Source organism: Chrysemys picta, chromosome 7 (genome assembly GCF_011386835.1).
Source record: "Chrysemys picta bellii isolate R12L10 chromosome 7, ASM1138683v2, whole genome shotgun sequence".
Classification (NCBI taxonomy): Eukaryota; Metazoa; Chordata; order Testudines; family Emydidae; genus Chrysemys; species Chrysemys picta.
The window spans coordinates 59132566-59147814 of record NC_088797.1 but is presented as its reverse complement, the minus strand read 5'-3'; the positions used below and the strand labels follow the sequence as shown (position 1 = coordinate 59147814).

Sequence of the window (15249 nt, the reverse complement as noted above, 5' to 3'; positions counted from 1 at the left end):
ATTCCTCCCGGTGCCCCGTCATTCCTAACATTTTGTTGTTTCTATTTCATTTAGGATGAAGTCTCCGTTGAGGGTCAGACCACGTATCTGCAGCCATTTTGCAGCTACTTTTCGGCCCCTCACATCCTTCTTCATCCCAAATGAAGCCTCTTCACTTCTCACAAAGTCACATCAATCCTCATTCAGCAGGTAATTCTGGGAATTCACACAGTCAGTCCTCTAGGGTACAGTACTTTAGGGACTGCAGAGTTTCAGGTACATATATGGAACAGGGCCCCCATTTTTCTGAAAATGTGGATGCAGTCCTGTTTATAAAATAAAATAAAATAAAACACACACACACACACACACACACACACCACAACTCTTCCCTACCGAGAGGCCTGTGTCCTGCCTAGACTCCTGCAAAGTCTGGGTCTAAGGAATGCCCATGTCTGGAGCTTGGGACACAGTTTTCTACCTTATGAGGCCCCTCTCAAGCAAGAGAAAATAAGGGAATTAGGAACAATAAATGCAGCAGTCACATCTCTAGTGCTATCACAACTTTCTTCCCTGTATTTCCCTTGGACTGTAGAGTAGGCAGAGGATGAGGAACATCTCTACTGGGAGGACAATGTATTTGTAAAGGTCCAGTTTGGGGAAGGGGCAACTGAGAGCTCCTCCAATAATCACTTATAAAGAGATTATTCCCTAAAATCCTTTATCTCTGAGTAGTGTAACACTCCATCCCTGATTAGATGGAGTTTATTTTTCCTTATGTAGTGACCAAGACCAGCAAGAATGGCTGATGAAAGAAACCACATAGAAGGGACCATATAGGCACTAGGCAACCATGGGGCTCACTGGTGGTCCGTGCTTTTGCCCATTTAGTTGATATGAGAATTTCAGGGTATGCAGGAGTCCAGTTCCCAAAATAAGTTTGAAATTTCTGCTGATGAAACAATAGAGATTTTATTAGACAATGGAAGGAAGCTAGATTAACATTCATGTTCCTGGGAAGTAGAATTATGGGGTGTTATTAATGTAGATTATGGCATATGGGGAGGCATATTTCCTTTCCATTCATTTTATTTTAGGGTGAGTGCTCCCTCATGGGTCAATTTAATCAGTTACTCTCCTTTGCCTGTCCAGGTACTCTGAGGCTCAGCTCTTCATGCATTATGATGCTTTCCTTGAGCAGAGCAGATCCTTTCCTGCTGAGTGAGTATTGGGATTCCTTCACTTCTTTCTCTGGCCTTGTCTACACTACGAGAGTAGTTCGATTTTACTTGCATCGAATTTTTGTAATCGATATTGCAAAGTCGAACGTGTGTGTCCACACTAAGGACAGTAATTCGACTTTGTGCGTCCACACTAACGGTGATAGCGTCGACATTCGAAGCGGTGCACTGTGGTCAGCTATCCCACAGTTCCCGCAGTCCCCTCTGCCCATTGGAATTCTGGGTGTAGCCGGCAATGCCTTCTGGGTAACAAAATGAGTCGAGGGTGCTTTTGGGAAACTGTCGTCATCCGTCCATCACTCCCGCCCTCCCTCCCTGAAAGCGCCGGCGGGAAAACAGTTCGCGCGCTTTTCCAGTCATTGACAGCGCGGACGCCACTGTACTCCGAGCATGGAGCCCGCTGCGACCATCGCTGCAGTTGTGGCCGCTCTCAACGTCTCGCAGCTTATCATAAAGGTTTCCCTGAGGCAGATGCAGAAAAGTCAGGCAAGGAGGCTACGGCACCACGGTGATGTCCTGAAGTCTGAGAGTAGCACAGACCTGTCAGAAAGCAGGCGACCCAGCGCCGAGGACATCACAGTGGCAATGGGTCATGTTGATGCCGTGGAACGGCGATTCTGGGCACGGGAGACAAGCACTGAGTGGTGGGACCGCATAGTGCTGCAGGTCTGGGATGAATCCCAGTGGCTGCGAAACTTTCGCATGCGGAAGGGAACTTTCCTGGAACTTTGTGAGTTGCTGTCCCCTGCCCTGAAGCGCAGTGACACCCGGTTGCGAGCTGCACTGAGTGTACAGAAGCGAGTGGCCATAGCCCTGTGGAAGCTTGCAACGCCAGACAGCTACCGGTCAGTCGCGAACCAGTTTGGGGTGGGCAAATCTACCGTGGGGGTTGTTGTGATGCAAGTAGCGAAGGCAATCGTTGATGTACTGCTGCCAAAGGTAGTGACCCTGGGAAACGTGGAGGCGATCATAGATGGCTTCGCAGCGATGGGATTCCCAAACTGCGGTGGGGCCATAGATGGAACTCACATCCCTATCCTGGCACCGGACCACCAGGCCACCCAGTACATTAACCGAAAGGGATACTTTTCCATGGTGCTGCAAGCACTGGTGGACCACAGGGGACGTTTTACCAACATCTACGTGGGATGGCCGGGCAAGGTTCATGACGCTCGTGTTTTCAGGAACTCTGGTCTGTTTAGACGGCTGCAACAAGGTATTTACTTCCCGGACCACAAAATAACTGTTGGGGATGTGGAGATGCCTATAGTCATCCTCGGGGACCCAGCCTACCCGCTAATGCCCTGGCTCATGAAGCCCTATACTGGCGCCCTGGACACTGAAAAAGAACTCTTCAACTACCGGCTGAGCAAGTGCAGAATGGTGGTGGAGTGTGCTTTTGGCCGTCTCAAGGGGAGATGGAGAAGCTTACTGACTCGCTGTGATCTCAGCGAAACCAATATCCCCATTGTTATAGCAGCTTGCTGTGTGCTCCACAATCTCTGTGAGAGCAAGGGGGAGACCTTTATGGCGGGGTGGGAGGTTGACGAAAATAGCCTGGCTGGTGATTACTCACAGCCAGACAGCCGGGCGATTAGAAGAGACCAGCGGGAAGCGCTGTGCATCCGGGAGGCTTTGAAAGCAAAGTTCCTGAGTGAGCAGGGTAACCTGTGATTTTATAGTTTGTGTACTGAGAAGCTAAACCTGCCCCCGTTTCTTTACCCAGGTAATGTTGACTATCCTATCCAGTTACATACCCCCTTCACCCCCCCTCCAACACACGTGTCGAAATAAAAATAGTTCTACTTTGTTAAAGCACACCGTTTTCTTTAATACTGTTTTAGCGGGAATTTTTTAAAACTGGGACGCAGACTGTGGTGCGGGGCGGGTCTAGTGTTGTGATGCGAATGCAGCTTCTAAACTCAAGGATTGACAGGCTCCGCTGCGGTGGGATGCTTGTTTCAACGGAGCCTGTCACCCCTCCTGATCGGGACTGTGTGTATGGGAGGTCTATTTGACTTTGTGGCAGGGGGAGGACGGTTACAGATCCCATGCTGTGTGGCTCTGTGATCCTGTCTAAGGACCGGCGCTTAAGATCTGTAACTGCCCTCCCCCGCCACAAAGTCACAGAGCAACCCACCCCCCCCAACATTACATCAAAACAACCTCCCAGACTAACCGGGGCAACTAGTCACTGCATCACTGCACTGTGTATGTGCCCTGCTGCTGTGCCTGCCCCCGACTATGTACCCTGCCAAAGGAGACTGTCCTGTCCAATTTCCAACCCCCTTTCCCCTCCTCCTCCAAAAGAACATGATTGAAACAGTAGTTAACAGAAACGAATTTTTTATTATCAACTACACATGGCATTGGGAGGTGAAACTTGGACGTGGGCTTGTGTCAGGCGGGAAGGAAAGAACTTTTCAAATTTTGGGAAATGAGAGCCTTCTGCTACTAGAGCTCTCTGCAGGGGTGGAGTGAGAGTTAGCAGGGACTCTGCCGCCTCTCCTTCTTTGCACTTTGGGTGAGGTGGGTATGGGACTTGGTGGCGGGGGAGGGCGGTTAGAGATGGACTGCAGCGGGGCTCTGTCCTCCTGCCTCCGTTCCTGCAGAACATCCACAAGGCGCCGGAGCGTGTCCGTTTGCTCCCTCAGTAGTCCAAGCAGCGTTTGAGTCGCCTGCTGGTCTTCCTGCCGCCACCTCTCCTCCCGATCCATGTTGGCTTGGTGCATTCGGGTCAAGTTCTCCCGCCACTGGGTCTGCTGTGCTGCCTGGGCTTGGGAAGAGGCCATAAGCTCAGAGAACATGTCCTCCCGTGTCCTCTTCTTCCTACGCCTAATCCGCGCTAGCCTCTGGGAGTGTGATTCCAGGCTAGGTTGTGAGACAGTCGCAGACGGGGCTGTGGAAATGGGAAAAAGGGAGTGAATTCCTCTGAAAGATAAATGTAGTTGTGAACAAAGAACATAGTCTTTCTCTGTGAACAAGACCATGCACAGCACCTTTCACATGCGCACTCAGCACAAGGTCGAATTCTCGGCCTTCGCATTCTGTGCCTGGGGTCTTGAACAGCACATTTGAGAAGCGAGGCAGCACAACGGAATTTCTGTTGCAGGCAGACATGGTAAGCCGTACACTTGTGGCAGTTTAAAACTTTTATATTACCACTGGCCTCATTTCACATTTAAATCAATGTCAGTCCCTGCTGCCAGCAATCCGGCAAGCGGGAACTCTGCCCCTGTCCCACCCCCTCGCGGCTGTCCCCGGGAATGATCCCTTTCGGCTGCCCCTCTCCCGCCTCCACCGCGTGGCTGCAAACCAGCGGTGACAGTTCTGTAAAGGAACGGGAAAGCAGTCCCAACACTAACATTCCCCTACCTAATTAAAAGCAGGTCACCATGGCCGACATCACCCTGATGAGGATCTCCGAGAGCGACAAAGAGAGAATGCTCCGGGAAAGCCTCCAAAGACCAGGGCCGTATGCCGCCCTGCTGTGCAGAGCAATGATCCCCGAGTACCTGATAATCTCGTGGCGCGGCAACGTGTCGTACTTCGGAGGACCCAATAAGGCCGCTCTCCCCAAGAACCTCATGCAACGGCTTTCAAGTTACCTCCAGGAGAGCTTCATCGAGATGTCCCAGGAGGATTACTGCTCTATCCCCGCACATATAGACCGCATTTTACTGTAGCTGCAGTAGCAGGGAATACACAGTAGAGCGGCTTGTGCAGGACAATCACTGAAAACCGGACATTGCTAGATTTCTTTTCAAAACTTGCACTGCCCCTTACTAAACCGTTAAGCGCCTAGGGCACACTAATCATGAACAACCCATTCTTTTAATTGTTAATATTCCTGTTTTGTTAAAAATAAATGTTTAGATGTTTACAACACTTACTGGCTGATCCTTCACCAGATTCTGTGTCCGGGGTAATGGCTGGGGACGCTTCGTAGGGGATCTCTGTAAGGGTGATGAAGAGATCCTGGCTGTCGGGGAAATCAGCGTTGTGAGAGCTGCCAACTGCCTCGCCCTCCTCATCTCCTTCCTCATCTTCCCCGTCCCCTAACATGTCTGAGGAACCGGCCGTGGACAGTATCCCATCCTCAGAGTCCACGGTCACTGGTGGGGTAGTGGTGGCGGCAGCACCGAGGATGGAATGCAGTGCCTCGTAGAAACGGGATGTCTGGGGATGGGATCCGGAGCGTCCGTTTGCCTCTTTGGTCTTCTGGTAGCCTTGTCTCAGCTCCTTGATTTTCACGCGGCACTGCGTTGCATCCCGGCTGTATCCTCTCTCTGCCATGTCTTTAGAGATCTTCTCGTAGATCTTTGCATTCCTTCTTTTGGATCGCAGCTCGGAAAGCACGGACTCATCGCCCCACACAGCGATGAGATCCAAGACTTCACGATCAGTCCATGCTGGGGCTCTCTTTCTATTCCCAGACTGCACGGCCATCACTGCTGGAGAGCTCTGCATCGTTGCCAGTGCTGCTGTGCTCGCCACGATGTCCAGACAGGAAATGAGATTCAAACTGGCCAGACAGGAAAAGGAATTCAAATTCAAATTTTCCCGGGGCTTTTCCTGTGTGGCTGGTCAGAGCATCCGAGCTCGCACTGCTGTCCAGAGCGTCAACAGAGTGGTGCACTGTGGGATAGCTCCCGGAGCTATTAGCGTCGATTTCCATCCACACCTAGCCTAATTCGACATGGCCATGTCGAATTTAGCGCTACTCCCCTCGTCGGGGAGGAGTACAGAAGTCGAATTAAAGAGACCTCTATGTCGAACTAAATAGCATCGCAGTGTGGACGGGTGCAGGGTTAATTCGATTTAACGGCGCTAACTTCGACATAAACGCCTAGTGTAGACCAGGCCTCTGTGTGTATATTGGGGAGGGTGTGTGGACATGTCTGTACAGGGCTTTGCGTGCAAACATGCTTCATGGTAACCACCTTTCTAAAAAGATAAACACAAGACAAGAGATTCTCTGCAGTCGTTGTAAGGAAGAATCAAATTCTGCCTCATATTGGGCACTTTCTGACCAACCATTCCTTCTCATGTTAACATTCTTGCGATACAAATATACTTTTCCCTCACTCCTAACTTCACCCTGTTACTACCTATGTAGTGATTGTCATATTCTCCCATATTACTGCACTTCAGTGCAGGGGGAAAGTCTAAATAACATTTTTTTTGCACAGGAATTCAAAGGCTCAGAGTCAGTCTGCCCTGGCAGTTGAGCAGGGGGCACTAGGACCCTGCGGCAGCAGTTGCTGCCGGGAAGCAGCATGGAGGAGACAAAGACAGAGATAGGGTTACCATTCGTCCGGATTCCCCCGGACATGTCCGGCTTTTTCGGGTTAAAAATAGCGTCCGGGGGGAATTTGTCAATGTCCGGACTTCCCCTCCTCTCCCCCCCCCCATGCAGAGCGTGCGCACGGCTTACAGAGCAGCCGGGGCTCCCACAGCCAGAGCCAGAGCCAGAGCCCTTCCTGCACTTCTCTCCTGAAACTTGACACCACTCCTCTCCTCCCCCTCCCTCCCTGCATTCACAGATCCCTCGTCTGGAGCTCCGACCCTGCTGCCCTCCCCCGCTGTTGAGCGCGCTGCTCTGCAGCACAGTAAGGGGGCCGGGGGCCAGAGAAGCAGCAGGGAGGTTCTGGGGTGGGGGGGGGTAGTCAAGAAACAGGGAACAGGGGGGAGGGTTGGATGGATCAGGGAGTTCGGGGGGGGGGCTGTCTGGGGGTTGGGGGGTGTAAGGTAGGGTTACCATACGTCCTCTTTTTCCCGGACATGTCCGGCTTTTAGGCAGTCAAACCCCCGTCCGGGGGGAATTGCCAAAAAGCGGAACATGTCCGGGAAAATGGCGGCTCTGTTTAAGAGCCCGGCTGCCTGAACGCTACCAGCTTCGGGCAGCCCCGTGCCTGGAGACCCTGCGCCGCCGGAGCCCGGGAGGGGAAGTGCCCAGCTGGGGGCGCAGTGTCTCCAGGCACGGGGCTGCCCGAAGCCGGTAGCTCTCGGGCAGCCCGGTTCTTAAACAGAGCCTCCAGCGGCTGGGGCTCTGTGTAACTGACACTGTGTCAGTTACACACAGCCCCGGCGGCTGGAGGCTCCAGCCCCCGCGGCTCTATTTAAGAGCCGGGCTGCCCGAGCGCTACCGGCTTCGGGCAGCCCCGTGCCTCCAGACCCTGCGCCCCCAGCCGGGCACTTCCCCTCCTGGGCTCCGGCGGCGCAGGGTCCGGAGGCGCGGGGGCTGCCCAAAGCCGGTAGCGCTGGGGCAGCCCGGCTCTTAAACAGAGCCTAAGAGGAGCAGAGCCTCCAGCTGCGGAGGCTCTGCTCCTCTTTGGCTCTGTGTAACTTATACAGTGTAAGTTACGCAGAGCCGCCGGAGCCCCGGAGGGGAAGTGCCCGGCTCGGGGCACAGGGTCCGGAGGCATAGGGGCTGCCCAAAGCCCGAGCGCTACCGGCTTCACGGTTTGCTGGGCAGCCTCCAGACCCTGCGCCCCCGGCTGGGCGCTTCCCCTCCCGGGCACCAGCTGCGCTGGGGAAGCGCCGGCTGGGGGCGCAGGGTCTGGGGGCTGCCCGGGAAACCGTGATGCTGGTAGCACTGGGGCAGCCCTTTCCCCCTGGCTGGGAGTGGGAGGGAGGAGGGGGCGGAGTTAGGGTGGGGGAAGGGGCGGAGTTGGGGCGGGGCTAGGGGTGGGGAAATGGGCGGGGCCATGGCCCGTGGAGGGTCCTCTTTTTTTATTTATGAGATATGGTAACCCTAGTGTAAGGTTTTGGGCAGTCAGGGTACAGGTGGGCGGGGGGCTCAGGAGGGGGCAGTTAGGGGACAAGAAACAGGGAGGCTTAGGTAGGGGGTGGGGTTCTGGAGGGCAGTTAGGAGCAGGGGTCCCAGGAGGGGGCAGTCAGGGGACAAGGAGCCGGGGGGGGGGTCGAGAGTTTGGGGCAGGCTTTCTGGGGGAGGGTGGATAAGGTTTTGGGCAGTCAGGGTACAGGTAGGAGGTAGGGTCCTGGGGGACAGTTGGGGGGGTCTTAGGAAGGGGCAGTTAGGGGATAAGGAACAGGGAGGCTTAGGTAGGGGGTGGGGTTCTGGAGGGCAGTTAGGAGCAGGGGTCCCAGGAGGGGGCAGTCAGGGGACAGGGAGCAGAGGGGTTTAGATGGGTCAGGAGTTCTGGGGGGGGCTGTCAGGGGGTGGGGGTGTGGATAAGGGTTGGGGCAGTCAGGGGACAGGTAGGGGGTAGGGTCCTAGGGGGCCAGTTAGGATGTGGGGAAGGTCTCACGAGGAGGCAGTCAGGGAACAAGAGGCAGGGAGGCTTAGGGAGGGGGTGGAGTCCTGGGGGGCAGTCAGGGGACAAGGAGTGGGGGGGAAGGTTGGGGGTTCTGAGGGGGCAGGAAGTGGGAGGGAGTGGAAGGGGCAGGGGCGGGGCTAGGACAGGACGGGGGCGGGGCTAGGACAGGGGCGGGGCTAGGGCGGGGCTCCTCCCGTCCTCTTTTTTGATTGTTGAAATATGGTAACCCTAACAGAGAAGCTCTGCTCCGGGGAAAGGCATGCTCTGCTCCGGAGGCGGGGAGAGGGGGGACAGCAAGTCGGGGCCACAGGACACTTGGGGGAGGCGGCAGGTGGGGCCGGGGGGGGGGCCTCCGGCCCCAAATTTTGGTGGAGCTGGGCCCCTGGCTCTGAATATTGCTGGTGCCCGAGCACCACGTGGGTATGGAACTCGCCGCCTATGAGAAAAACACCTACAAGATCTCTATCAAGCGTTCTGACAACTACAATACCCACCTGCTGAAATGAAGAAACAGATTGACAGAGCCAGAAGAGTATCCAGAAGTCACCTACTACAGGACAGACCCAACAAAGAAAGTAACAGAACGCCACTAGCCGTCACCTTCAGCCCCCAACTAAAACCTCTCCAGCACATCATCAAGCATCTACAACCTATCCTGAAGGACGATCCATCACTCTCACAGATCTTGGGAGACAGGCCAGTCCTTGCTTACAGACAGCTTCCCCCAACCTGAAGCAAATTCTCACCAGCAACCACAGACCACACAACAAAAGCACTAACCCAGGAACCTATCCTTGCAACAAAGCCCGTTGCCAACTCTGTCCACATATCTATTCAGGGGACACCATCATAGGACCTAATCACATCAGCCACACTATCAGAGGCTCATTCACCTGGACATCTACCAATGTGATATATGCCATCATGTGCCAGCAATGCCCCTCTGCCATGTACATTGGCCAAACCGGACAGTCTCTCCGCAAAAGAATAAATGGACACAAATCAGACGTCAAGAATTATAACATTCAAAAACCAGTCAGAGAACACTTCAATCTGCGTGCTCACTCGATTACAGACCTAAAAGTTGCAATATTACAACAACAAAAAAGTAAAAAAACAGACTCCAACAAGAGACTGCTGAATTGGAATTAATTTGCAAAATGGACACCATTAAATTAGGCTTAAATAAAGACTGGGAGTGGATGGGTCATTACACAAAGTAAAACTATTTCCCCATGTTTATTCCACCCTCTTCCCCGCCTCCCCACCCCGCCCACTGTTCCTCACAACTTCTTGTCAACTGCTGCAAATGGACCATTTTGATTACCACTACAAAAAGTTTTTTCTTTCCTGCTGGTAATAGCTCACCTTAACTGATCACTCTTGTTAGAGTGTGTATGGTAACACCCATTGTTACACACACACACACACACACACACACACACACACACACACACACACCATGAATCTTCCTACTGTATTTTCCACTGCATGCATCTGATGAAGTGGGCTGTAGCCCACGAAAGCTTATGCTCAAATTAATTTGTTAGTTTCTATGGTGCCACAAGTACTCCTGATCTTTTTGTGGATACAGACTAACACGGCTGCTACTCTGAAACCTACAGTTATACTGACTGTCTGCCCATTTCTACAAATCAAGCCTGGGAGCATCATTTTCACAAACCCTGTCAGAAGAACCAATGCAGTGAGTCCCTAAAGCCCCAGAATTCTGCACACTGCTCCATATGGGACTAATCCTTTAGCACTAATTTGTCACTTAAATGATACGTCAGGAATATTTCAGAAGTGAAAGTACTGTGTCATGGCACTCTGTAGTCCAGAGACAAAAACCAATAACTTTTTACCGTGTAAGTTTCAGATCTTGTTTTTGGTACAAAGCACTAGGTTTCACCTGGGCATTCCAATGATGTTGATTGCATGTGGTCCCATCCCATTTGTACAGTATTTATAAGTAATTATTTGATTATATGGGATTCAAAGTTTAAAGTTCTTCCCATTGTTTTTGTATACAGATAAAAAACAATGTCCCATTTGTTATAAACCATGGCATTCGAAGTGCAGCCCTCTGCAATGATTGGCTCTGTTTTTAGATCTTTTACAAGGCTTCTCTGATACCCAATGGAATAGATCCAGATTTGGTTTAAGGAGTCCTGAGGCAGTCCAGTAGTGTAGGTTTTGATCTGAGAGCATTTAGATGGATTTTTATCCCAATAGCATCTGTTTCTTTGTGCTGGTATAGTATAGAGCAGGGGTCGGCAACCTTTCAGAAGTGGTGTGCCGAGTAGGGTTACCATATTTCAGCGAGCAAAAAAGAGGACGGGAGGAGCCCCGCCCTAGCCCCGCCCCTGCCCCTCCCACTTCCCGCCCCCCCCTGACCTCCCAACCCTCCCCCCGTTCCTTGTCCCCTGACTACCCCCTCCTGGGACCCCTGCCCCTAACTGCCCCCCAGGACTATCTAAGCCTCCCTGCCTCTTGTCCCCTGACTGCCCCAACCTTTATCCACACCCCCACCCCCAGACAGACCCCTGGGACTCCCACGCCCCATCCAACCACTCCCCACCCACTGACAGCCCCCCCCCCAGAACTCCCAACCCATCTAAACCCCTCTGCTCCCTGTCCCCTGACTGCTCCGATCCCTCTCCGCACTCCTGCCCCCTGACAGCCCCCCCCAGAACTCCCAACCCATCTAAACCCCTCTGCTCCCTGTCCCCTGACTGCTCCGATCCCTCTCTCCACTCCTGCCCCCTGACAGCTCCCCCCCAGAACTCCCAGCCCCCTACCCCCCCCCGCTCCTTGTCCCCTAACTGCCCCCTCCTAAGACCCCCCCCAACTGCCCCCCAGGACCCTACCCCCTACCTGTACCCTGACTGCCCAAAACTTTCTCCACTGCCCCCAAAAAGCCCCCCCTGTTTCTTGACCTCCACCTCCAGAACCTTCCTGCCCCCTGACCTCCTTACCCTGCTGCTCAGAACAGAGTGTTGGGCTCTGTGCAGCCGAGCCGGACACGTGGCTGAGCTCCCCTGCACAACAAAACCCGGTCTGGCCCTGCACAACAAAACCCGGTCTGGCTCTGCACAGTGCTGCCGGACTGGGCTGCAAAGGAGCTGCCTGCTCAGAATGCAGGGCGGATCCGGCTCCTCTACAGCTGCTCCTGAGTCCAGCCCGGGACTTCCCTGCAGCCCTCCCAGCCACTCTCTGCTAATCCCGGACATTGTGAGAGCTTTACAAATTCCCCCCGGACGCTATTTTTAGCACACAAAAGGAGGACATGTCCAGGGAAATCCGGACGTATGGTAACCCTAGTGCCGAGTCTTCATTTATTCACTCTGATTTAAGGTTTCGCGTGCCGGTAATACATTTTAATGCTTTTTAGAAGGTCTCTCTCTATAAGTCTATATTATATAACTAAACTATTGTTGTATTGTAAAATAAATAAGGTTTTCAAAATGTTTAAGAAGCTTCATTTAAAATTAAATTAAAATGTTGATCTTACGCTGCCGGCCCGCTCAGCCCGCTGCTGGTCTGGGGTTCTGTTCACCTAGGCCGGCAGTGGGCTGAGCAGGGCCGGCAGACGGAACCCTGGCTGGCAAGGGGCCAGCAGCCAGAACCCCAGGTTGGAAGTGGGTTGTGCGTGGCCTGTGGCCGGGACCCCGGCTGGCAAGGGTCCGGCAGCCAGAACCCCAGACCGGCAGCGGGCTGTGCAGGGCTGGTGGCCGAGACCCCACAGCCCACTGCCGCTCAGGGGTTTCATCCGCCGGCTTCTGTCAGCCGGGATGCCAGCTGCCAGACCTGCTCAGCCCGCTGCCGGTCTGGGGTCCCAGCCCTGCCCACATACAGTGGGTACCTACCTTCTCCCTGGTTCTGGCCCATTCTCTTCCTTACTCTGCACTGAGCTGAGGGTGGAAGTGCACTGAGCACAGGGCTGGGGGTGAAGGGTCTGGCCAGGAGCTAGAATGAGGGAGGGGGCTCAGGGTTGGGGCAGGAGATTTGGGTGTGGGGCACTTACCTGGGCAGCTCCCATTTGGTGCGATGGGTGCAGGTGGGAATGTGGGGTGTGTGTGTGTGCAGGAGCTCCCGTTTGGTGCTCAGGGTGGGGGTGGGAATGTGGGTGGTGCATGGGGTGTGGGGGTGCTGGGTATGTGGGGGGGGTGCAGGTGTCAGGGCTGGGGTCATGGGGGGGTGAAGAAGTCAAGCAGAGGACTGGGTGTGTGTGAGGGGGGCACAGGGCTCAGGGCATGGGCCTGGTGGACGTGCGAGGCTGTGGGGCTCAGGGCAGAGGGTTGGGTGTGGGGGGGGGTAAGGGCAGAGGGCTGGATGTGTGTGTGTAGGGGGTCAGGGCTCAGGGCAGAGGGCTGGGTGTGTGTGTGGGGGGGTCAGGACTCAGGGCAGAGGGCTGCGGGTGTGTGAGGGGGGTCAGGGCAGGGAGCTGGGTGTGTGGGGGGGCTCAGGGCAGAGGTCAGAGGGCTGGGTGTTTATGTGGGGGGGCTCAGGGCAGAGGGCTGGGTGTGTGTGAGGGGGGGTCAGGGCTCAGGGCAGAGGGCTGGGGGTGCGTCGGGGGGGAGGTCACGGCAGAGGGCTTCCCCGACTCCTGCAGCCCCCAGTTAGTTCACCCACTTGGGGCCCCGCGGCACACCGCACCGCACGAGCGCAACTAGTGCCCCCCGGCGAGAGAGTCCCCTCTGGCTGTGTCTGGAGGAGCCGCTCCGGGCAGCGCATGACCCCGCGGTATGCAAGCTCCTCGTCCCAGGGCTCTCTGGCCACCACCGATTGCTGCTCGCCCGCACCTGCTGTGCACTCAGCACCGCCGGACCGCAGGGCTCTCCGCTCCTCCCAGCAAGTACCTATCCATGGCCACGGCCGGGCGCCTCCTCCCGGGGACGCTCAGCAGCCGGTGCTTACTGCCGCTGGGAATCGGGACCGGGTCCGGCAGTGAACCCGCTCCCCCGGCGTGCCGCCAATCCACCATGGCCAGCTATACCAAGGCAGCCCAGGTGAGCGGGCTCCTTGCTGAGTGAGGGGACGCAGGAGCCCATGGGCAGGCCGCTGAGGCTCTGCCCCTCACTGGCTGCGTGTCCTCAGGACTCGGGCAGGCAGCAGCGTGCCATTAAAAATCGGCTCGCGTGCCATCTTTGGCACGCGTGCCATAGGTTGCCAACCCCTGATGTAGTCTATCGGTTCCCCTGCTGATGGTGTGAGAGAAATTGTTGAATCATTTTGTAAAGCCTTTGCATATGCACCATTTCCAAACAGAGTGTAAGTCATTGGGCTAATCCTTCTGGTCTTTTAATCCTCTGCACAACTGAATACAGCCAATTGTACTCAAGGAACTACACAGGAGTTTGACTTCAATTGTAATACTAAATAAAAATGCTGGAGACTGAACTCCTCCAGCTAACTTTCCATTTCAGTTCTTAGTTATTCAGGATAGTAAGGAACAGGGCAGGTCCAACTCCAGAAATTGGCAGTTAACTTGTTTGCCATAGCAATGACTGAGTCATCGAACCATTGCACAAACGATATAATAAAAAAAGACATTTCCCCTCAGCAAAGGAAAGGCATAGGAGAGAATATGACTATCGCTACACAGATAGTAGCAGGATGAAGTTGGGAGGGAGGAAAAGGACTGTTTTTGCATTGCAAGAAGATGTTAACATGAGGAAGAATGGTTGGGGCCTGTTGGTGGTCAGACAAACCCCATCTTCCTTAAAACAAGTGCAGAGAATTTGTCTTGAGTGCATTTTTAGAAAGATGGCAACTGGTATTCCATGTCTGCACTCAAAACCCTGTATGTATATGTACATCTACCCACTTCCCCTCCCTCTCCATGTGCACACAGGCATAGAATCCTAATGCTCACTCTGTGGCAGAGGGTCCGCTCTGTTCCAGCAAAGCTTTGTAACGCATGTAGAGCCGAGACTCAGGGGCAGGCAAAGAAAGGCCATTGCTTAATCTGGCCCATGAGGGAGCACTCATTCTAAAATAAAATGAATGGAAAGGAAATATTAGCATCAGGAGAGCATTTCCCTCCTGTATCTTCTGCTTCCCCATATGCTATGATCTATGTTAATGACACCACATGATCCCACCTCCCAGTAAGATCACTGTTAATCCAATTTCCTTCCATTTTCAAATGAAAGCTGTATTTTATTAAATAGCAGAAATATCAAAGCCTATTTTGGAAACTGGTCTCCTAAGTATCCCAAAATTCTCATATCACGTAATTGGGCGAGAGGCTCACTGGTGTTCCTCTCTAATGGCTGCCTAACCCCCCTATGGCCTTCAGCCATCACAGCAGGTGCTTTGTTCCATCAGACCTTAGTAATTATGTCAGAGATTAGGGGTCTATTACAGGAGTGGGTGGGTGAGGTTCTGTGGCCTGCAATATGCATGAGGTCAGACTAGATGATCACGATGATCCCTTCTGACCTTAACATCTACGAGCTATTGTTGTTGCTCTTGGTCACAAAGGGAGAAAACTCCATCTGATCAGGAAGGAGGCATGATGTTACTCAGAGGCATTGAATCTTAAGGAATATTCTCCTTACAAGTGATTATTGGCTCTTCAAAGGAACTGTCAGTTGCTCCTTCCCAAGACAGGACAGTAGAAATGGCTTTATAAAGACACTGACAACATCGTAGTTATCTTCCTCACCTTGAGCCTGCCCTACAGTCTACTGTGAAACTGTCATCACACTAGAAATGTGAGTACTTTATTTTCTGTCTCT

General features: G+C 53.6%; 1 protein-coding gene across 1 annotated transcript; it reads right to left on the bottom strand.

The window, feature by feature from the left end:
* Positions 1-3549: 3549 nt before the first annotated feature.
* LOC135972693 (uncharacterized) lies at positions 3550-6088 on the bottom strand. The gene is made up of 2 exons (XM_065551596.1): positions 5114-6088; positions 3550-4119 (listed from the first exon to the last, which is right to left on the bottom strand). Exons 1-2 carry the CDS (start codon positions 5688-5690, stop codon positions 3644-3646), a joined length of 1053 nt encoding a protein of 350 aa, XP_065407668.1. The 5' UTR covers positions 5691-6088; the 3' UTR covers positions 3550-3643.
* Between the last annotated feature and the right edge of the window lie 9161 nt (positions 6089-15249).